Source organism: Bos indicus, chromosome 5 (genome assembly GCF_029378745.1).
Source record: "Bos indicus isolate NIAB-ARS_2022 breed Sahiwal x Tharparkar chromosome 5, NIAB-ARS_B.indTharparkar_mat_pri_1.0, whole genome shotgun sequence".
NCBI lineage: Eukaryota > Metazoa > Chordata > Mammalia > Artiodactyla > Bovidae > Bos > Bos indicus.
Genome location: NC_091764.1, coordinates 9,159,347 through 9,184,075, shown reverse-complemented (window position 1 = coordinate 9,184,075; position 24,729 = coordinate 9,159,347). Strand labels below are relative to the sequence as shown.

At 42.1% G+C, this 24,729-nt stretch overlaps 1 protein-coding gene across 3 annotated transcripts in view; it reads right to left on the bottom strand.

Moving 5' to 3' along the window:
- Positions 1-1,636: 1,636 nt before the first annotated feature.
- SYT1 (synaptotagmin 1) overlaps positions 1,637-24,729 on the bottom strand; it is a 611,214-nt gene continuing 588,121 nt past the window's right edge. For all 3 annotated transcript variants that reach the window (XM_070788847.1, XM_070788845.1, XM_070788846.1), the window contains 2 exons: positions 10,277-10,410; positions 1,637-4,711 (listed from right to left, as the gene is read on the bottom strand). In XM_070788847.1, the coding sequence (XP_070644948.1) occupies positions 4,505-4,711; positions 10,277-10,410 (341 nt within the window). In that variant the 3' untranslated portion in view covers positions 1,637-4,504. The remainder of the gene's footprint in view (positions 4,712-10,276; positions 10,411-24,729) is intronic.

Sequence of the window (24,729 nt, the reverse complement as noted above, 5' to 3'; positions counted from 1 at the left end):
ACCCAGCAGCCTGTTTCCCGGACTCCCGGCCCAGCTGGCTCTGTTGAGGTTCTGCAGGTGGGGGGCCCTGGTTGAGGTGGCAGGGAGGAGAGGGGCGGAGGGAATCCTCTTCCTATTTCCATCTTCTTTTGGCTTTCTCTAGCACGAATGAGCCAATACAGGACCCGATCTTCTGGCAGCTCTAGGCTCCAATGCAGAGCCTCTTTGTGGGTCACAACCCCAGCACTTGAGACCCTGTAGTGTTTCCATAGTAATTCCCACAGGGCCTGGCCCCTCCTCTACAGTTATGGGCTATGTTAACATCTCCATTTCGTGTTTCCAGCCTTAGGGGTGGTATGATGGGCTCAATTGTGCCCACCCCCAATTTCTGTATTGAAGTCCGAGTGCCCCAATACCTCAGAATGTGTCTGAAGAGAGGGTGCTTGAAGAAGTAATTAAGTATAAGTGGGGTCATCAGGGTGGACCCTAATTCAACATGACCCATGTCCTTATAAGAAGTTAGGACACAGACACACGTAGCAGGAAGTCCATTGAAGACACAGGGACAGGATGCCACCTACAAGCCAAGGAGAGAGATCTCGGAAGAAGCACCTTGGTCTCAGCCATCTACCTCCAAAACTGTGAGAAAGGAAACCTGTGTTGGTTAAGTCACCAGGTCACGGAATGTGAGCTGCCCCTGGGAGGATGCGTGACCTCAGGTAAGGCAGGCTTCCTGGTGGAGGGCACCGGGACTCGGCTGTGAGCTGTCAGCAGACAGTGCTTCTAGCAGATTCTACAGGCTGAAGGGGAGTGGCGATGGCCCACCAGGGAGTCCACTAGGATGGGGCTGGTGAGAGTTCTCAGGGACTCCGTGCATGTCACAGCGTCTTGAGACAAATAAACATATTTATTTGTCTGCCTTGTGTCTTGGTTGAGACATGAGGGATCTGTGTTGCCTGATGTGAGGCTCTGGCTCTCTAGTTGTGCCTGCAGGCTTGGTTACCCTGAGGCATGTGGTACCTTCAACCTGAGTCGCCTGCATTGCAAGGCAGATTCTTAACTGTTGGCCAACCAGGGAAGTCCCTTGGGATAGCATATTTGCATGTCTGCCTGAGACTGGGACCAAGTGAACCTTATGACATCATTTGTTGTCTCTGCATCACCCAGGAGAAACACAGTACACAGCAGGCACCTGATAAATATTGAATTTAGTGAAGGAGAGAGATTTACTTGTTTTACCTGGTAATCGCAATGAGCAGGGAATTTAATGTGTCCTGCTCTCCTTTGGGTTTTAAAATATCTTCTTTTTATTTTATCCCATTCTGGAGAGGCTTATGGGACTTGGGCTCTAGAGTATAAAAGAAGGACACATTTTGGGCAAAGCAGGGAGCGAGAAAGTGTACCTGGTGAACTGATGATAAATAGGAGCAGAGAAACACGTGTTGAGAATGACACTGCCCAGGAACACTGGGCAGGAACGGCCGAATGCTCTCTGGGCAGTTTTCCCTCTCCAGCCATTCTGTCGTCATAGACGCAGGGGCTGGCATTCAGGGCAAGCTTTTGTTTAGCTGCCTCTGTTTCCAGCTGGCCCCAAAGTCAGTAGGCCATGGACTCCCTACCAGGGTCAGGTAAGAAAAAGAGTTGAAAGGCAGCAACATCAACAGGAAATAAAACATTTTTATTGAATATCTGTGTAATATGTTAAGTCATTTTTAACAACAGTCAGAAAACTACTGTGGAATTCACTACACGAAATGAAACAAAATTTAAACCACCTCATCAAAAATGAAGGTAAAATACAGCTAAAGTAGTTGGCTCGCAGGCCACGAGCCATATGGCAGAAGAAAACACCCCAACATTTCTACAAGATACAGGGAAAATCCACACAGAGAAGCACTCAAGCAGGCAGTAAATATACACGAAGGCAACTAGGCTCGTTCTAGAGCATCAGATTCTAATACTTGACACAGCTCTGTCAGAAGGGTGCATGTGGCTTACTGGAGGATGAATCTCAGTCTTGCAGCAGGTTCGGTCACTGACTTGTGACAGATGTAGTACCAGCTGATTCTATGGTGACAGTGTCCCATGTCTGGCAGTGTTGCAAGAGAACGCATTAGTCGTGCTTTAATGCAAGAAATGATGTGTACTTGGCAACTCGAACCTGCTTGTTTCAAAATGTGTGTTTCGGTGCGAACAACTTAAAGCTGAATACAGTGAACTCAAATGTCAATTTCTGATATTCAAGGAACTTAAAAAAGTCAACTCCCTCGCTTTAGTAGGGGCTTATCTTTTAAATCGGAAGGAGTTTCATTTGAATCTTTTTTTTAAAGCAGATGTTTAATCTCACATCAGGACTTGTGCATTTTCTACTGTCTACTTTCTGAAAAAAGTGTGGAGCATCCACAGAAGGGAGAGGTCTTATTCTCCCTTCGTCCTTCAGGTTTATCCCAGTCCAGGACTCTGCTACAACTGGGCTGAAAGGCCAAAGGGCTGGCCTCTGCTTTGATAAGGAAAGAACTAGACAGGAATTCTAGTTCTCTCAGGAAACAGCCAGCCCTACGATTGAAGCTTTCCATTAGCCTTTTTTGAATTCTCTTTGAGGTTTTAAGAACCATGGCAAAATCCAAAAGCCTGAACGTGAGGCTAATGCTTAGCTTCCTTCCATTTTGTTTTGGTATTTTTGAAGACGGACTTTCCCTTCAGAGCATTCCTTCTCTGGCCTGGGAGTGAGAAGGAACCACAGAGGTTGGTGGGAGCAAAGGCTAGGTGCAGTGGAGATCAGAGGCTGCCCTTCGGCTAAGTGGTGGTCTGCTGCAGTGGGGATAAATATGATATATTGCACAGTGCTTGACAAAATGCTGTGTGGTCCACCTCTTGCTTTCTATCGTTCTTGTCCTATGCATAGCTTTTCGGTGCTGAGTTGGTCCTTTGTAATGAGAACTGTTTGTGCTACACACACCTTGGGCAGTGCAGTAGGAGGGAATGGCAGTATTGTTACAATATCACTAAGGAATAGATTGAGTGCTATCCACTGAGGAAACTACGTTACATGTCTAAGCACACACGGCAGTCACAGTGTTACACAGAGCAGTCCTTTAAGACTCTTATGGAATGACTAGTAGCTTCATAATAGTGCCATTTACTACATAATAACATTGAAAACATGTAAAAACTCCTCCTAAATCAAGCATCTAGTATACATAAGAGGTTGCTTCAGTTTACTAGAACTTGTTCTTGGTTGTGTTTCACCTTTTTTTTTTAATTTTAAAGGACAAATTAAAACTTATTTACGTAAAAAGAGCATATAAAAAGATCACTAGCTAACTGTCTGTTTTGGCTTTAATGGAGGTGCATTCAAAACTATGGCTAGTTATTTCCTTCCTCTTTTGATGGGATTACAATACTGTCTGTTTACCACCAAGTAATTTTGTGTCCTAAGCACAGATTGCTGTGTTAAAAATACTCTGCATTCCTTCTAATCCGGTATAATAAAATATTTTGTTATGAAGTCGATGTGCAAACCTTTGGAATCATTGTAGGTGTGACAGCTGGAACGGAATTCACAGGGTGCACGTTGTGTATGAAGGTGAGACGGAGAGCTACTTTTCTTCTTGAATAGTCAGGCAACATTTTGAAATGCCGACTTCTCTCCTCTGCTTCTTCCCACCCCTCCCATCCCTAGACAAATGCGGGTGTGTACACACACACACACACACAAACACACGCACACACGGAATACCATCAAGTCGTTACTCTATGTGCAGTAACATGGAATCATCAACCACTGGTCAGTTGCTTCTGCGAATGTCAGAGTGAAGCTCTGACTTAAGCTCTGTAGATATGCACAGACGGATACTATTCTGTTTGTGGCTGTGCTTCCTGGAGGTCAGGCTGGATGCTGCTCAGATCATGCTAGTTTGCCTGTGAAGAAATTCTACAAAATTGGATTCACCCACCAAATCTGTGGTGCAAGCGTATCTTGGTGCTCATAGGATTCAATAGAAGCTCAGGTTTAAGTTGTCCTTTAAGATGTCAGCTTCACTGTACTAGTGCCTTACAAGTTGAGATTGCTGGAATGCAGATGATACTCTATTTACCCTATAATATATTATCAGCTCTCCTATATCTCAGTCAATTTACATAGTTTAAAATAGAACATCTTATTAAAAACATCTAGATATACACAGATTAGGAAACGCTTACAACATACAAATACACAAACTAGAAATAAATCTTTAGCATACTGATATGTACAACGGTGTGATACAATAAAGAATTTCCGTCATGCTCTATCTACACATCATATTGCTTAAAAGAAGAGTAGATTTGGAGGGCAGTGGTATGATGAAGGGCTTTGGGGCTCTCTACATTTAAATTTGTGCAAATTAAAACAGGATTTGAAGTACCACTGAATTGTGTTAGGAATGCATGGCTGGAAAAACGAAAGGACCCATATTACTGAGGTATTTACAGATACTGGCTAAAGAGCACTATGTGGGCAAACACAGAAAGGCTTCTTCTCCCCTTACTTCTTGACTGCCAGCATGGCGTCAACCTCCTCCTCTACCTGCAGGGTGTGCCACTGGGCGATGGGGCGCCGGGGGTTAGCCAGCATGTCTGACCAGTGTCGCAGCTCCGCCCCGGTGCTGTTGTAGCCCACGAACACTTTGCCGATGGCATCGTTCTTGCCAATCTTGTCATAGTCCAAAACAGTTACCACCACTTGCACTTTCTGAGAGAGGACACAAAATAAACATTAATCATCCAGCTCTAGAGGTACAGTCCTACCACCAAGCTTCTTTGAGATCCAAGCAATTGGGAGATAAGAAGAACCAATCTGAAAGTACCAGGACAAGGCTGAAAATGACTTGGAACATGCACAAGTCCAGTCTTTCTTGTCATTATTACATCATCAGCATCTTCAAAATACTTAATAAATGTTTCTTTTGGCACAGTTCTAAGACTTTCATGTGAACTGCTCAGTTACATTAGATCCTGTTAACTGCTGTCATGCAGATAAGATGCTAAAGCTCAGAGGAGTTAAATCACCTGCCTGAAGTCATATAAGAAATGAGTGTTCATTTCTTATATGTTTCCGGAGTTCATCTTGTAAAATACCATGCCATGCCGCCCATGTCAACTTGTGTTCACTGTTAAATCCATTTGTTTCCATTGTTTTATCAACAAAATTTCTGACATTAATACTCAGATCATTTTTTTGGGGGGGGGTTACAGTTTTCAAAGCAACCATATACTGCAGTCCTATTTCAGGTGGGAAGAGCCAGCATAGTTTAATTTAAAACCACTGTAGAATTTCAGCTAATCGATGATTATTGTGAGTATAAAGTGTGACAATAGAGGGAAAGTCTTCAATAAGTAGTAATTAACTATATTTTTTCTCATTCATAAATTCTCTCAGTAAAAACGAAGTAACTGTGTATCCAGCATTGACATCAGATGGAAATAACCCTTTAAGCTGACAAGATTTACTCCAGTGATTCCATTAGGTTGTGAGGGTTTATTTTATTTTTTCCAAGCTTTAAACTTATTATTTTGCACTGGGGTATAGCCTATTAACAATGCTGTGATAGTTTCAGGTGAGTAGCAAAGGGACTCAGCCATACATACAAATGTATCCATTCTCCTCTAAACCCCCCTCCCATCCAGGTTGGCACATAACACTGAGCAGAGTTCCATGTGCTATACAGTAGGTCCTTGTTGGTTATCCATTTTGAATATGGCTGTGTGTTCATGACCTTCCCAAAGTCCCTGATTATCCCTTCCCCCTGGAAACCCTAAGTTTGTTTTCTAAGTCTGTTTCTTTCTGTTTGGCAAGTTCGTTTGTATCATTTCTTTTTAGATTCCACATAGAAGGGATGTCATATGATATTTCTCCTTTTGTGTGTGACTTACTTTATTCAGCATGACACTCTAGGTCCCTCCCGTTATTACAAATGGCATTATTTCCTTTTTTTTAAATGGCATTATTTCCTTGTTTTTAATGGCTGAGAAATATTGTGATGGCGTATTTAATGCCTTACTTTTTTAACTGGTCAAAGAAAATCTAGGCCAATTTGACATGAAAGAAACGCTTTCTAAAAGTACATTTTAGTTCTTTCTAAGTAACTGATTTGCTTAGTCAAAATAGGCAATGGTTCCAACCTAGAAACCAAGGGAAAATCGGGCCTCAAGACTCGTTGAAGAAGGACTCTCGAGGTCTTTCTCGGGTTGCGGCAGGAAACCCTGGGTTCCCTCGACTTGTGCCGGTGACCTCACGGAGCTTCTCAGGGTGCCTCTGAGAAGTCAGGGATACCGTTGGGTAGGGAGGGGCCTCTCGGGACTCCACTGGGTTTGGTGCAATGGAAGAGGGCCTCATCTCGAGTTGAGGCAGGAAAAGGACAAATTTAGAGTTAAGTGAAATTTATAACTTTTGGTGGCCAGAGTCAAAAGAAGCAGAAAATGTAACGATGGAAGCCAGGGCCAAATGAAGATCCTGCCCAGCTGTGGCCCTTTACTGCTCTATTGTCTGAGGATTGCACTCTGTACGAACATCCTGAGAGAGGCACCCACACAAAGCTTCAGATCAGAGAAAAATGATCACTTCTGAAAGTGGAATTGAGAATGTAGAATGCACCACACGGGCAGTAAAGGAAGCAAATTTCCATTTTGTGCAGCCGTGGATTGATTCCATTACCAAGAGAAAGACCTATTTACTGGATGGCATTTGGGACCAAGAACAGCATCATGGTGGCTCTGAGCACTTCTCCCAAGTGATTTATCTGGATGCCAGCTGGGGGCAGAGACACTAGGGGCATCATGGACAAAGGGAACAAGGGTTTTGGAGGTTGGAGTGAATAGTTGGAGTGAGTTTTGGTTTCACCTAGAAACGTATTGTGGAGAAGGAAATGGCAACCCACTCCAGTGTTCTTGCCTGGAGAATCCCAGGGACGGGGGAGCCTGGTGGGCTTCCGTCTATGGGGTCGCACAGAGTCGGACACGACTGAAGCGACTTAGCAGCAGCAGCAGCAGCAGCAGGAACGTATTGATTAGTAGCAACCAGGACAAAATATCCTTATAAGGGACTTTCCAGCTGTGTATGTAGCATATACATTTTTGGGGAGTAGAGGGATGGTTTGCTACATTTTCATGTCATTTGGGGAATCAGTATATTTTGCTTCTTTCATGTTTCATGTAGATAGAGGCAGAAAGACAGTCTTATAACCTCAGGATAAATGAAACCTAAGTCCCTATCACAGCATGTTAAATGCTCAATTATTTTCTCTTGGGAAGTGCAAAGCTTAGGTAAGCAGCCTCTTGGGGGAAAAATGAGAAAAAAGAGCAAATTGACTCAAAGAACGGAGAAGACAGGATACAGTCAAAGGCGTGCTCATTATTTTCATGCCTCATGGACTCTGTATCAGGCTCTCTCTGTCCTGACAAAATGTTATCTTCTCTGAAAGGCTGCCCCAGAAACCCAGCACACATCTTGTTTCTAATGTGCTTCATTTTTCAATACGTTTGCATTTGCTGAAATTTATAGCTGAAAAGGGACATGTATTTTTTCTTTTAATGTATAGAATTATAGCTCAAAGGAATAGATTTACAATCGGATTTTTTATTGCAATGTCCTGCCTTAAATAGTTTTGTGGAATTAAAGCACAAAATGCCAGGAGGTGTTAATTTCCATAGGACTAATGTCTCAGAACTAAAAAAAAAAAAAAAAAGAGTTCATCAAATAAATACTGCAAAATAAATTGTCAGAGAAATTTTGGATGTCTTAATTTGCCAGTGGGTCCAAAGCAGTGAGCTCACTGGTTCAGACTAGTAAACAAGTGACTGGGGACAGGGAATCTTCTGCAATGTCATTTACTTGTAGAACAGCTATGGAAAGTAAGTAAGTGTGTACAATCGGCTGCTTCTGCTGCTAAGTTGCTTCAGTCGTGTCCGACTCTGTGCGACCCCATAGATGGCAGCCCACCAGGCTTCCCCGTCCCTGGGATTCTCTAGGCAAGAACACTGGAGTGGGTTGCCACAATCTGCTGACATGCGGAAATATATATAAGAAAGGTTATATGAAAACTGTGAACTGATGTGAGGATGGTGGGATTATTGGCAGTTAAAAAACTGGCCTATATTATACAGTAGCTTCTAGCCACAGGCACTTGCTTAGTCGCTTCAGTCGTTTCCGACTCTCTGCGACCCTACGGACCATGGCCTGCCAGGCTCCTCCGTCTATGGGATTCTCCAGGCAAGAATACTGGAAGGGTTGCCGTTTCCTCCCCGACAGGTAGCTGATTAAATTTAAATAAATTAAAATTGAAGTCCCCTGTTACAGTAGTGGCTAAGGTGCTCATGGCCCACCTATGGCTGGTGGCTACCGGACTGGACAACACCGATATTCCCATCCTTACAGAGTTCTGTTGGAGCATTAGATCCATTTTCTAATAAAATGCTAATTTGAAGAGAAGGGAATATTAGTATTGTGAATAATAATGGTGGGAACCATATCCTGAGTGTTCAAATGTGCTTAACACTGTTCCAGATGCTTCTACATGCTTCTCGCTTCGCCTGGGTTCTGTTATTATTCCTGTTTTACACACGAGCCTCAGTTTCCTTTTCTTATTTAACTATTTCTTTATTGGCTGTGCTGAGTCCTCGCTGCCGCGTGCCGGCTTTCCCTAGTTCTGGCAAGCGGGGGCTGCTCGCTAGTTGTGGTGCGAGGGCGTCTCATTGCAGTGGCTGCTCTTGTCCCGGGGAACGGACTCAAGCGTGCGGCTTCAGTAGCGGCAGCTCATGGGCTTAGTTGCCCTGTGGCATGTAGAATCGTCCTGCACCAGGGATCGACCCTGTGTCCCCTGCATTGGCAGTTGGATTCTTAGCCCTTGGACCACCAGGCAAGCCCCCAGTTTCCTTATACGTATATAAAACTGGGGTAATAATGGTGCTTCTTTCACAGCATAAGGATTAAATGAGCTTATGCAGGTAAAGTGCATAAGTATGTACCTTGGGCCTATGTACAAAATAAGTATACAATAAATGTGGCTATTATATTAACTTTCTTCATGGAATAAAAGAGTGATTCATTCTTAAAGTACTGTATTTTAAGAATGGATTAAAAGTAAAAATATGCAACTGAAGACTATTTGCTGACTTTTGTGATTCTGAACCTGTAGAAAGTTCCATGCTGTAGTTTTTAATTGCCCACCCTTCATCTTTCCTTCAAGTCACAAGCAAATTTCCATAGGACTGAAAAGATAGACCCACATCAAATATTTTATAAAGTTTAAAAATAATGTTGCTTTAACCAATTTGACTCTCTGCCACCCATTAAAAGTTAGTAAAAATAGCCTATAATTAGTGGATGTGAACTTTGGATCCAATAGCCTAACTATGGACTATGAGATAAGAAAACCCAAGCATATTTAAGAATTGCTAAGTAATAAGTGAAAGTGAAAGTTGCTCAGTTGTGTCCGACTCTATGTGACCCCATGGACTATGCAGTCCATGGAAGTCTCTAAACCAGGATACTGGAGTGGGTAGCCTTTGCCTTCTCCAGGGGATCTTCCCAACCCAGGGATCGAACCCAGGTCTGCCGCATTGCAGGCAGGTTCTTTACCAGCTGAGCCACAAGGGAAGCCCTAAGTAGTAAGATTACATGCTATCTCTGTGGCTACATGTAGATCCTATTTTGAACCTATTAACTGCAAGGTCTTTTAATAGAATACTTCCAATCATAATAAATATTATCTAGCAAATTAAGGTTCCTTCTTTACAAAAATAACCATCCATTCCAACTCAGAAACAGGAATCTGAATTTAAACAATTGAAAATACAACTTGACCTAATTTTTCTACTGGTAAAAGATTAATTATGCTGCATATCTAGCATCAACCAAGATATTTCTTTTCTCACTTTTTATTTTTATTTTTTGCTACAAAGAGGTGATAATGAGAAATACTGTGGCTTGAGAGTCAAAAGTTAAAGCTCATTTTTTCTTGACCTTTTAACGGTTGTGGATGTACTTTTTGAATTAGCAGAGTTGTTCTGTTGGTGTTCTTTTTCCTACTTTATTTCTGCTCACCAGAATGCTGCTGCTTTTGCTGATGAAGCAGCGTATCCTATGCTGTGTATTTCATCATTTCCCTCTTCATGTAGCTTGAGCATCTAATGTGCGTGGAGTAAGGATGGCAGTTCAAGTAGAGACATGTGCACTGAGAGTTTACAAGGTCTGTGTGTTTAATTTATGCGGTCTGAAGAAACGAAATCGAAGGGGAAGACAAAATATGTTTAACATTACCTGGATTTGCTCAAAGGGTACTTCAAAGCTGAATGACTCATTGTAGTAGGGGTTAAGTGTATTCTTTTTAATTGTTGTCTTTTTCTTCTTCAGCCTCTTGCCATTCTGCATCAGATGAATCTTCACATAAGGATCTGAAAAATAGAAACAAAAACTTTAGGAGATCAGAGACACATATTTTAGATTATAATTGAGTTTATAAAAAGTAAGTGTTTCATATAGGAAAGTAATTGTGTAGCATATGTTTAGTATTTTTAAAAATTTCAAGTGTTTCTTGTTGAAAGATTTTAAGTAACCTATGGGCCATGTATTTTTGGTCATGATATCTCAATGTTTGTAGTTGGATTTAGGAGATGAGAGCAGTGGTGTGCTGGCAAACCTCCTTTTTGGGGAAAAAAAAAGTCTTGATGTAGCATTTGCTAATGTTCATGGTATAAATATTCTCAGCATGGCCAATTTCAAGCTAACTGTTTAACAACTGGCTTAGTAAATTCCTGAAAATTTAGCAGTTGGCTCTTGTAAGCTGGCAAGAAACCGGCTGCAGTATACCACTGCATGGAATAAAATTCTTGACAGAGAGGACAAAGGAGCCGTTTTGTTCTTTCACTTACTCATTTGCTCAAACAATAATAGGCCCTAGGGATATAGATGTAAACAAACCAGACTATCCCTGTTTTCAGGATAGAACTTCAGACTTGTGGGAGAAATAGACAATGAACTTGAAGAGAAATACATGTGAAAGTATAACTTGAGAAGAGTGCTCTGGAAGAAAAGAGCAGATTGATGTATGATAGAGACTCCCGGGGTGGTATGGTGAGGATGAGGGAGGAATGGAATCATATAGTTAGATCACTTAGGTAAGACCTTTCTGCAGAGGGAACACTGACAGTGAGATGTGAATACTGAAGGGCGAGAAGAGGCTGTGTGTCTGAGTGTGCGTGTGTGTGTGAGAGAGAGATACCCAGGATCTGTGCCAGAACATTTCTAGGTAGAAAAGAGCTTCAAGGGTTCAAGGAAAAGCGAATAAGCTGGTAGCACCCCCAAAAGTAATGAGAAAAGGAGCAGGGGAAAGATTCCCTTGGCAGTTTCCCAAGTCTCATTGCTAGGTAAGACAATGGATGGATAAGATGGTTCGCATTACTAACAGATGAATGACCCCCCTACAGGTTATCAAGAACCAATGCCCAAGTTTGATAATAAAATCTACTGTTTCCTGAAACATTTTTCCGTCTGATAGGCAATGCATGTTCATTATAGAAAAATATCAGGGGGCAATGATAAACAAAAAGAGGAAGAAATCATCCATGATTTTACTCCCCTGCCATGCCTTCCAAAATTTCTTTCCTTTCTTTCAGAACATGGAGAGCTGTAAAAAAACTTCACAGATATTCTACTCTAATGCCCATGTACTTTTAGAATGTACAGCTGCAGACCAAAGAAGGTGGTTTTTATACCCCTCTTCCAATCCTCCAGCAGAACATAACTTCTGAAGGACAGAAAATTTGTCTGCCGTACTCACTAATTGAATTTACTAAACAGTGTCCAGAAGTATTCAATTTTTGTTGAATAAATAAGTGGAACTTATTTAGGGCCTAATAATCTGGGCCTCCTTACCTTTACTTCTCTGTCTTCCCATTGCCCCAAAGCCCAGATTACTTAAATACGTGTAGTCTGCATTCTTTGTTTTTAATGTTACATCCAGTCAAGGGGCTTGCAATTAAGATTTTAATCAAAATGAAGAATATCTTTAAAAGCAGATCAAGAAATGAGAAACCATGTGTGTCAACTAAATAGTTGGTCAGTTAAAAAAAGTCCGCTGTGAATACTTGCCAATGAAGAGGAAAATGAGAAAAGCCTGCTGCTCTCAGGCAACGCTGATTTTTGGTACAGAGACCTGGCTTGCCTACCAAGCTGCCCCTCTCCTCCATCGCAGCCCCTTACACTGTATAAAGATGGTCAAGCCTCCAGTTGCACCTTGGCACTGAGAAAATACCGTGGTACTAAACACTCCCAAATCAGCGTTGATGGCTCCTATGTTCACGTGTGGAAACTCCATCAACCTAAGGCACAGGCTTTTGCAAGACAAGCATGGTGACTGTACGTTTATTCCTTTCACACAGTAAATGACCAGCAAATTCCTTGTGCATCTGCCTTTTGAGCAAGCAAATTAAAAACCAAGATCCTTTCAGATTTCAACATGATCTCTGATGTGACCAACGCCTGCAGGAGAACAAGGTGACTCAGAAAAACTGATTAGTTAGGTTCTCACTGACTGAGGGGGCCAGGTGTGAGCTAACAACTGAGTAACAGGAAAGAGTCAGTCATCTGAAGTCAGTCATCTGAACCAGCCAGAAGGAACCGTACGTGCAGAGCCCCATGTCGCTCGCCTTTCCTCCTGTTTGTGAATCAAGAAGGCAAGGGGGAGGGAGGGGGGTGGTGAGGTCAGGGATGTAACACTGTCAAAAGCAGAATCTGCCATTCCCACCCCAATTCAGAGGTATTCTATAACTTAATGACCCCTCCAGAGGGCTGGAACAGGAGCAGGTTTGGGGCAGTATGAATGGGCAGAGGGAGGCTTTGCCTTTGCAGATTCCTCCTGATACAGGCACCAAAACCACTTACTTTATAGCCAAAATTCCCAGCTTAATCATAACCAAGACTGGCAGGAACTCAAAGGTCTTTTTCTCTTTTTTTCTTCCCAGATTTATTGAGATATAGTTGACACATAACATTGTGTAAGTTTAAGGTGTACAATGTGACGACTTGATGTACATGTGAGAAGTGATTACCACAATAAGGTTAGTTAACACAACTGTCAGTTCACATAATTACAACTTTTTTTGGTGGTAAGAACATTTAAGCTCTACTATCTTATTAGCAACTTTCAAGTATAGAACACAACACTGTCAGCATGCTGTCCATTGGATCCCCAGAACTGACTCATCTTGTAACTAGAAGTTTGTACCCCTTGATCAACAACTCCTCACTTCCCTGGCTCCTCAGGCCCTGGCAATCACTATTCTACTTTCTGCTTCTAGGAGTCTTTCTTTTTAAAAAATAGACTCCACATCCACATAAAAGGGAGGTAATACAGCATTTGTCTTTCTCTATCTGACCTATTTCTCTTAGCATAATGCCCTTGAAGTCCATCCATGTTGTCGTCTTTTCTTTGTGTGGCTGAATAATATTCTGTCATATCTATCACACTTTCATTATCCATTTATCAGTTGACAAACATATAGGTTGCCTACATGTCTTGGCAACTGTGAGTAATGCTGCAGAGGACATGGGACTGCAGACATCTTTTTGAGATAGTGATTTCCTTTACTTCAGATGCATACCCAGGAGTGGAATTGCTGCATCATATGGTATCTCTGTTTTTAATTTATCTCGAGGAAACTCCATACTGTTTTCCATAGTGGCTGCACCAACTTATGTTCCCACCAGCAGTGCATGAGGGTCCCCTTTTCTTCACATCTTGAGCGCTTGTACTTCTTGTCTTGCTGATGATAGCTATTCTAGTAGGTGTGGCTTTGATTTTTATTGCCCTGATTATTAGTGATGATTAGCACTGGATCTAATCATCACTAATCATCCATTTTTTCCTGGATCTGTTGGTAATTTGTGTATCTTCTCTGAAAAAATATCATTCTAACCTCTGCCCGTTTTTAATTGGATTAAAAAAAAATTCTACTTTTATTTGTTGCTGTTGAGATGTATGAGTTTCTTATATATTTTGGATGTTAGCCCCTTATCTGACATATGGTTTGCAAATCTTTTATCCCACTCCACAGGTTGTCAGAAGTCCTCTTTTTCAATGTTTGTGCCTGGATTAAATCTTGACTGTCTAAGCCCAACAGCTTATGTACCCAAGGTGGTCACATTTGAGCATCTTCTTTGTCCAGCCATCCAAAGTCTTACATTAATTCTCCAATTTCTCTACTCTTCTTCATTTTCATCCACTCTTTGGCTTGATTTCATAAATGTCCTCTGGTTGAAGTCTTGCCCTGGATTCTGGTCCCTTTGGAGATGGCCCTAATCTCTTGATTAGCTCACTAGCAACTTCTTTGGGAACCTAGACCTTGCTCCTGTCTCCCTAAGTATGGCTGAGACTTCTTAATGGAAATATACCCACGTAACTATGAGATACACCCATGCTTTAAGGACACGCACACTTTTTATAGTAAGGATCGCCTCTTCTGTAAAGTAGAACTCTGCATACTTAAATTTGCTCTGTTTTAGGGACTGGTCCACAAAGCAAATCCTTGTCAGTTTAGTTTCTTAATGGTTTAGAAATCCTGGTCATTGCATGACAAGACATAATTTTATAGAAATGATAAAATAGGCAGTAATGAGACTCCTAGGGATCAAGACCATCCCCATGGAAAAGAAATGCAAAAAAGCAAAATGGCTGTCTGAGGAGGCCTTACAATTAGCTGTGAAAAGAGAAGTGAAAAGCAAAGAAGAAAAGGAAAGATATAAGCATCTGAATGCAGAGTTCCAAAGAATAGCAAGAAGGCATAAGAAAGCCTTCTTCAGCGATCAAAGCAAAGAAATAGAGGAAAACAACAGAATGGGAAAGACTAGAGATCTCTTCAAGAAAATTAGAGATACCAAGGGAACATTTCATGCAAAGATGGGCTCGATAAAGGGCAGAAATGGTATGGACCTAACAGAAGCAGAAGGTATTAAGAAGAGATGGCAAGAATACACAGAAGAACTGTACAAAAAGATCTTCATGACCCAGATAATCACGATGGTGTGATCAATGACCTAGAGCCAGACATCCTGGAATGTGAATTCAAGTGGGCCTTAGAAAGCATCACTACGAACAAAGCTAGTGGAGGTGATGGAATTCCAGTTGAGCTATTTCAAATCCTGAAAGATGATGCTGTGAAAGTGCTGCACTCAGTATGCCAGCAAATTTGGAAAACTCAGCAGTGGCCACAGGACTGGAAAAGGTCAGTTTTCATTCCAATCCCAAAGAAAGGCAATGCCCAAGAATGCTCAAACTACTGCACAGTTGCACTCATCTCACACGCTACTAAAGTAATGCTCAAAATTCTCCAAGCCAGGCATCAGTAATATGTGAACCGTGAACTTCCAGATGTTCAAGCTGGTTTTAGAAAAGGCAGAGGAACCAGAGATCAAATTGCCAACATCCGTTGGATCATGGAAAAAGCAAGAGAATTCCAGAAAAACATCTATTTCTGCTTTCTTGACTATGCCAAAGCCTTTGACTGTGTGGATCACAATAAACTGTAGAAAATTCTGAAAGAGATGGGAATACCAGACCATCTGATCTGCCTCTTGAGAAATTTGTATGCAGGTCAGGAAGCAACAGTTAGAACTGGACATGGAACAACAGACTGGTTCCAAATAGGAAAAGGAGTCCATCAAGGCTGTATATTGTCACCCTGCTTATTTAACTTCTATGCAGAGTACATCATGAGAAACGCTGGACTGGAAGAAACACAAGCTGGAATCAAGATTGCCAGGAGAAATATCCATAACCTCAGATGTGCAGATGACACCACCCTTATGGCAGAAAGTGAAGAGGAACTCAAAAGCCTCTTGATGAAAGGGAAAGTAGAGAGTGAAAAAGTTGCCTTAAAGCTCAACATTCAGAAAACAAAGATCATGGCATCCGGTCCCATCACTTCATGGGAAATAGATGGGGAAAGAGTGGAAACAGTGTCCGACTTTATTTTTTTGGGTTCCAAAATCACTGTAGATGATGACTGCAGCTATGAAATTAAAAGACGCTTATCCTTGGAAGGAAAGTTATGACCAACCTAGATAGCATATTCAAAAGCAGAGACATTACTTTGCAAACAAAGGTCTGTCTAGTCAAGGCTATGGTTTTTCCAGTGGTCCTGTATGGATGTGAGAGTTGGACTGTGAAGAAGGCTGAGCACCAAAGAACGGATGCTTTTGAACTGTGGTGTTGGAGAAGACTCTTGAGAGTCCCTTGGACTGCAAGGAGATCCAACCAGTCCATTCTAAAGGAGATCAGTCCTGAGTGTTCTTTGGAAGGAATGATGCTAAACTGAAACTCCAGTACTTTGGCCACCTCATTCGAAGAGTTGACTCATTGGAAAAGACTCTGATGCTGGGAGGGATTGGGGGCAGGAGGAGAAGGGGACGACAGAGGATGAGATGGCTGGATGGCATCACTGACTCAATGGACGTGAGTCTGAGTGAACTCCGGGAGTTGGTGATGGATAGGGAGGCCTGGCATGCTGCAATTCATGGGGTCGCAAAGAGTCGGACACGACTGAGTGACTGAACTGAACTGAACTGAACTGAATGAGACTCCCTAACTTTGCCATTGCTCTTGAGTACAACTACTAGATACCATGCGTGGCATCCAAATATCCATTAGGTTTTTGTAAGCCTGTAAATACCACAGGGGTATAGGCAAGCTACAAAGTTGGGCTGCTGTCCTCAGGAACTCCATATGTCTATGATTACACTGCTTATATTCTGTTCCCGGAACAAGTGCTCATGGAACCCTTCATGATCTAAATACTGACAGCCCTCCTTCAACACCATTTCAATAATCCCTATTGCTATTGAAACAGATGCAAGACTTGGGACAGTTGGCTTTTTATTTGTTTAATTTATCCTAAAAAGGGGGTGGGATCTTTTTGTTTTTCTAACTGTGGTAGAAATGAAGAGCTCTTTTCTGATATCTGTCTAGTCTCTAATAGTATATGTTTCTAACTTTTCAGTGCTAGAAAATGATGAGCTAGCATTAGAAAGAAGGTTCTTCCCGCCCAACGATAAACTGCAGTTACAAAGAGTGCAGATTCATTGCCGCATTTTGGGTGATTTTCAGGTGTATCATCTGGTCTTGTTCTCACTACCGCTACCTTCAGTCACCATTTGTCAGGCTCTCTTTTTGTCTGAAATCAGTCTAACTGAACTCTACCTCCTTCTGTCATAATAGTTGTTGTAACTTGGGAGAATTTTAGAACACTGTAGTAAAATCACCCCCAAACTTTTATATGTTGACAGTCCTCTTTCATATAAAATTTAGGTTTTTTGTTCCTAACAAAAACAATTATAGAAGGCAGAGAGATATTTCCCTCAAAAGATAGCCATATCCTAACCCTCGGAATTTGTTAATATGTCACCTTATATAGCAAAAGAGACTTTGCAAATGTAATTAAGGTTAAGGATCTTGAGATGAGAGGATTGTCTAAGAGGACCCAGTCTAGTCATGTGAGAAAACAGAGGCCCTTTTCTGGTTGTGGTCAGAAAGAAATGTAACAATAGAAGACGGGTGCAGAGACAAACCACACTGCTGGCTTTGGAGATGGGGAAAGGGGCCACCAGCCACAGAATGCAGGTCACCTCTAGAAGCTGGGCATGCACACACTGCATATTTAAAATGGATAGCCAACAGGGACCTGCTGTGCAGCACGTGAAACTCTGCTCGATGTTATGTGGCAGCCTGGATGGGAGGGGAGTCTGGGGGAGAACGGACACACTTGTGTGTCTGGCTGAGCCCCTTCACCACTCACCTGGCAGTGTCACAGCATTCTTAACTGGTTATTCCCCAAGACAAAATAAAAAGGTAAAAAAAAAAAGTTGGAAAAGGCAATGGATTCTTGCCTAAAAGGAACACAATTCTGCTGACACCTTGATTTTAGTCAAGTGAGACCTGTGTCAGACTTCTACAGAGCTATATAAACAAGTATTATTTTTAAAATTAACTTTGTGATTGTTTATCTTGGTAGCAACAGAAAAGTAATACAGCAACCAAAATTGAAGAGATAATTCTGTTGTTTATCTCGCATGGTTTGAGGATGAGAGTTTAATTTAAATAGATCTAGAAAATAATATTTTGGAAAAAACTGATATTCTTTCCAATCTCCTAAAAATTATTACACTGTTATTCAAAGCAAAATCTTTCAAAAATTTGCTTTTTTTGATTAAAATGTTAACATATAGCATGAAATCAAAAGATAATATTTATGTACAGGTGTTTTAGGGTTCTAGGTAAAATTAGTGAAAATGAAATGCTAGCTGAGAATAATTTTTAAAGTAAGATCCATTGCAAGGTTTAATATAATAATCTTCCTTTATATCTGTAGAGTGCGTGAAGGTGATATATGTACAGGCTTCCCTGGTGGCTCAGATGGTAAAGAATCTGCCTGCAGGGCAGGAGACTCAGGTTTGATCCCTGGGTTGGGAAGACCCTCAGCAGAAGGGAATGGCTACCCAATCTAGTATTCTTGCCTAGAGAATTCCATGGACAGAAGATCCTGGCAGGCTACAGTCCATGGGGTTTCAAAGAGTTGGACACGACTAAGTGACTAACACTTTCATATAAAACATGTACAATATACATAACATATATGTAACACACAAACATAACATATATATAAACATATTACATATATATGATAAATTATATAATCTCCTTTAATCCGTACAACAATCCCAGTGAAAAAACTGGGGCTTAGAAAGGCTGATTTTTTTTTCCCCAAGAATGTATACCAAGGTCTTCAGACACTGAACCTGCTGCTCTGTGTGATATTTGGAGAAATAAGTTAGCATCCTGTTTATAAGTACAGACCCTGGAGCTAAACTAACTTGAATCTTGGCTGTGCTACCAGCTGTGTAGTTTGGGCAAGTTATTTAAGCTCTTTATTCCATAGTTCCTTCACCTTAAAGTGGTGAGACTGGTCATACCTCGCTCAGAGAATTGTGAAGATTAAATTGAGTTTCTCTTTTGAAAGTTCTTCAGAATGTACTTGGCACATATTTTATTAATTATTCATATTTATTATAGTGTTGTGAAAGGACTGACATCTAAGTCAGCATCTGTGTGTCAGACCCTCCCCCAAATCACTTTGTACAACTGGTGCCCACCATTAGCAAATGGGAAAAAGTCGTTCCAAGCTGACCCTAGTGCCAGATTTATTTCTGGAAAGAACACCCACGCTGAGCAACTGGTTCATTACTGAAGAATTTACTCCTGTATAAGATGAAAGAGAAGGAGTTTCTTTCTTTTCTACCTGCAGAGATGGTCTTGAGGTGTGTGATGGGAAATGAACCCAACATCCAATATTCCACATCCTCCTGTTCCTGAAGTCAAGACATCAAATGACTCAGAGCTGAGAAGGTGATCTGGAGAGTTCTACCTGCAGTCTTATTACTGTGGTTCTAGGATAGTGTGAAACAAAACTGTGATTTATGGACCTTTCTTTCCAGATATTGAGCTAATGTGGGTATACTTGGACATATTATGTATGGAGAATCTACTTTCCTGATGCTGCTCGAAATGAGGAAACAGAGAAAAGGAGGCCCTCAGCTTTGAGATTTGTTGTTGGAAATACGGTAATATCCGTTGGTTGTTGGAGAGAGGTAGTGTCTATACCTCCACTCATAATTTTTCTGTGAATTCCTTTTCATTGTGAGAAAAAAATATAGTCTGATTTCTTTCTTCTGCTTCCACCTAGTCTCCAAACTCCTGCATTCTTTTTTCCACTCTTTCCAATCTAGAGCGAAGGATAGGAAATCACGTTAAAGTTACAGTGAGAGGATTTGCTAAGACACTTATTATACCTCACCTTGTAGACGGGAGGCTTGCAAGCACTGACTCTGCCAGGTGAAAGGAGTGTTGAGGATCCCAGGATGGTGACCAGATGAATGCTCGTGTCTCATTTCCATTTTCAGGGATGAGGATGAAGACCTCCTTTGATTGGTTAGGTGATTACTCGGTCAGTTTCAGCTTATGAGCAACTCCGAAGGTGGGAGGGTCATTCTCTGCCAGTTGGGAAGCCTCTTCTCATATGATTCGTGGGGCAGACAGCCTATGGTCTGGGGCCAATCTGTCTTTCATGGTTCCTATTCAGGTGTTAATTTTGAGCGGAAGACTTCTCACATATATCTTCACATTAAATGGTAGGAGTCTCCTTTCTGAAGGGTTTATTCCAACAACCAATTCCTAGTAGTCTGATCTGGCCCTGATGCTCCAATATTTAGCTCTAGGTGAAGTGAGCTATCACTACACATAGTCCTTCAGACTTCGCCTCCCATCCCACTCATCTCCATCTGATCCACCCTGGACACACTGAATCTGCCATCCTCTTTTGCTCAGGGAGTAAGAAGAGTGTTGACACATGGACGCCCCTATTTCCTTGTGTTCCAGATTTCCCTACCATCCACCTTGCTTTACAAAGGCTTGGTTGACTTGATGGCTTTGTCTATGGAAGGGATGAAAATAGGGAGGTTGGGTATGGCAATCAGAAGAAACTCTAGAAGCCCTCACTCTGCCAGGTAATTCTCGATACCGCCTTAGCTGGCATTGTTGTGGACTAAATGTGTGTGCTCCCCAGATTTATATGTTAAAATCCTAACCCCTAAGTGTGATGGTATTAAGAGGTGGGGTCTTTGGGAAGTAGTTAGGTCTTGCGGGTGGAGCCTTATAAGAAGAGTCATGATCTTTCTCTATGCCACATGAAGATAGAGTGAGGGGGCAGTTGTTAACCAGGAAGAGAGCCTTTCCTAAGACCCTGACCACGCTGATCTCTCACTTTAAGTGTCTAGGACTGTGAGTAATGAATGTCTGTGGTTTAAGCCACCAAGTCGGTAGTATTCTGTCATAGCAGCCCTACCTACCTATCCACCTACCTACTCACCTATCCATCCATCCATCCATCTATCTTCTGTCTCTCTCCAAACTAAAATGACAGTCTTCCCACTAAACTCTCCCTGGGTTCCCTCTGCTTTTTCTCCAGCGTTACTGATCCTTCTTTATTTTCTCCTGTCCCTTCATCTGCCCCAAGATTCTCAAGGACAAATGTTTTCGTTTCAATCACATTTGATATTATTTTAGCACACACTTCATAGGCTTTTTCTCTGTACTCCTTTGCTCAGACACCCTGCAGTCCAACCTTATGCTTTCAATATTACTGCTACCTCAGTAAAACAGAGCTTCTGGCCACAGAGTCTGGCACTGGAATGCAATGTTTTCACCAACACTGGTGTCCCTGGCACAGTTTCAACATGTGGAGATACATTTCCAAAAAAGGATAGAGAGTAACCTTGGAGGAAGACTTTGAAACTCAGTATAAAATTCAGTAAATTGTTTTCCTTCAATTACAGGGACACAACTTGGATGAACTTTGTAGAAACATAAGCGCAGCCCACACACTGTACTATAAGGTCATAACTATAACTACCTCAGCTCTGTGATCCTTGGGACAGACACCTACTGATCTCCTCACCTCCCTGTAGGCCTGTTCTTTCGTCAGGAGTCCAGCCTGATCTGGAGCCATCTTTGATCCCTTCTCCACCTCCCATGAACGCTGGGCCACTGGGTGCTGCCCGTTTGCCTTCATCTGGTCACTCTCGTTGGTTCTGTCTTTCTAAATGTTGCCATACTCTAAAGGTAAGAAATCTAATCTCTCTTGCTACTGAACCTTCAATGTCAGACCAGTCTTCCTATAATTGTTAAAAGGGCATTTGATCCCATTTTAATGATTCTCATTAAAACCCTTTAATGACTTGCCAGTGTAAAAAAGTCATTAAAGATAGAATATCTTTCCATGTGAAAGACAGAAGGCAGGAGGAGAAGGGGATGACAGAGGATGAGATGGTTGGATGGCATCACCGACTCAATGGACCTGAGTTTGAGCAAGCTCCAGGAGATAATAAAGGACAGGGAGACCTGGCGTGCTGCAGTCCATGGGGTCACAAAGAGTTGGACACGACTGAGCAACTCAACAACAGCAGCAGCAATGTAAAACGAATTCCAAACTCGATCGTGGCATTCACAGCCCCATCCTGACTTCCATAAACCCTGTGCTGCTCTCCTGGTCGATACTTACTCTTTGTCACAGAGAATTGAAAATGCTCTGTCTTTGAACTGCCGGTCCTTCAACCTGGAATGCCCTTTCTTTCTCTTCCCCTTGTAAATGTGATTTAAAAGTCACCTCTTCCCTGAAGATTTTATTGATGATTTTCTCAGTCAGAACCTTCAGATAAACCTTTCTTTGCCTGGCAGCATTTTCTTTTGTACTGTTGCGAAGCATGCATCTCTTTCTTTTCGATATTGGAGGACTTCTGTAGTAACCCAGTAACACAAAAACAGTGTTTTTGTGGGGAAATGTGTTTTGAATTCAGAACTACTGGCTTCAGGATGAACTTTGAGGAGACTGTCTCCTTGTAAGAAGGGGGCTCTTTCCATTACTACTCCATACTCGAATGCCCATGAACATGGTCACCCCCTTCTTCCTTCAGGCAGTTCTAATGTCAAATTATGCTAACTTCATAGAAATACAATTGGAAAACAGCTGGCTGTAAGCAATGATCCTTTTGTGTGAGATATAAAGGAGCCACTAGAAGCTTTTTGCATTTTCAATGAGAACTGGAAAGCAGCAGTTCAAAGCGGAATAATGCAAGACGCCTGCAGTTCTCATCTTGACAATTTTGCATAATTATACTGTCTTCTTTCTTAACGACTACAGCGACTGTGGGCCCTTGTAACCACGGCCTTTCCATTTCAACCAGAGACTTGATAAGAAATACCCTCATTTCAGCTGTTTTGTTCAATCCCTTCTGAGCCAGTACCCAGCTTCTCAGTAACTGTAGGTATCATTCCTTTTATCTTTTTCCTCTGCTGTGGATAATGCTCAGTACATTTCAACGCACAATGTTGGAAGAGGAAAGTAGCACATTTATCAAGTACGGTCTCAAATTTCAAGTGACTGAAAACTCATTTCAAAATGGTGTAAATTGTAAAGGTAGCTTATTGACTTATATGATGGAAAAGTCCAAAAGTAAGACTGTGTGGCAAAGATTAATTGTCCCCTAAATCCTTTTCCCCCTTCTTTAAGTTTTTTAAATTAAAAAAGTTATTTTTAATTGAAGGACAATTGCTTTACAATATTGTGTTCATTTCTGCCATACAGCAACATGAATCACGTGTATGTCCCCTCCCTCTAGAATCAGCCATAGGTACATGTATGTCCCCTCCCTCCCGATCCCGCACCTCTAGGTGGTCACAGAGCCCTGGATTGAGTTCCCTGGGTCATAGAGCAAGCTCCCATTGGCAATCTATTTTACATATGGTACTGTATATGTTTGGAGAAGGCAATGGCACCCCACTCCAGTACTCTTGCCTGGAAAATCCTATGGACGGAGGAGCCTGGTGGGCTGCAATCCATGGGGTCGCTAAGAGTCGGACACGACTGAGCGACTTGACTTTCCCTTTTCACTTGCATGTATTGGAGAAGGAAATGGCAACCCACTCGAGTGTTCTTGCCTGGAGACTCCCAGGGACGGGGGAGCCTAGTGGGCTGCCGTCTATGGAGTCGCACAGAGTCGGACATGACTGAAGTGACTTAGCAGCAGCAGCAGCATATATGTTTACTCTCTCCATTCATCCCACTGTCTAATTTGTTTTTACTTTGCATTTTTAAAAACAGATGTATGAAGTTTATTTATTTATTTTTGGTCATGTGATATGGCTTGTGGGATGTTAGTTCCCCAACCAGGGGTTGAACCCATGCCCATAGCAGTGAAAGCATGGTCCTAACCACTGGACTGCCAGGGAACTCCCTCTGCTTCCTTTTTCATCAATAACTCTTTCATCTGCTGCTGCTGCTGCTAAGTCACTTCAGTCGTGTCCAACTCTGTGTGACCCCATAGACAGCAGCCCACCAGGCTTCCCCATCCCTGGGATTCTCCAGGCAAGAACACTGGAGTGGGTTGCCATTTCCTTCTCCAATGCATGAAAGTGAAAAGTGAAAGTGAATTCGCTCAGTCATGTCCGACTCTGTGTGACCCCATGGACTTCAGCCTACCAGGCTCCTCCGTCCATGGGATTTTCCAGTCAAGAGTACTGGAGTAGGGTGCCATTGCCTTCTCCAACTCTTTCATCAATAACTCCTTTTTCATCAATAAACTCTTAATTTTACTAAGGCACCATTTCACCCAGCTAGAAATATTTCTCCCAGCCTCTCTTACAACACAGTATGGTCCACCTAACTAACTTTTGGCTATTGGAAGGTGAATGGAAGTGATATATCTCAACTCCATAGCATATCTTTGAAACAGTGGCTCTCAGTGGGGAGCTATTTCATCCTCCAGACATTTTGCAAAATGTCTGGAGGATGAATTTACAACATTTTGCAAAAATGGAGACACTTTAGATTCTCACAACTTGGGGGACGATACAGGCATCCCCCAAGTGGGTGGGTCAAGGTCAGGGATTCTGCTAAACATCCTACAATGTACAGAACAGCTCTTAACAGTAAAGAATCACAACCTCCTAAATATCATTAGGGCTAAAATTGATAAACCCTGCCTTAAAGTAGGGCTTCCCTGGTGGCTCAGATGGTAAAGAATCTGCCTGCAATGTGGGAGGGAAGACCCCCTGGAGCAGGAATAGGCAACCCACTCCAGTAGTTTTTCCTGGAGAATTCCATGGACAG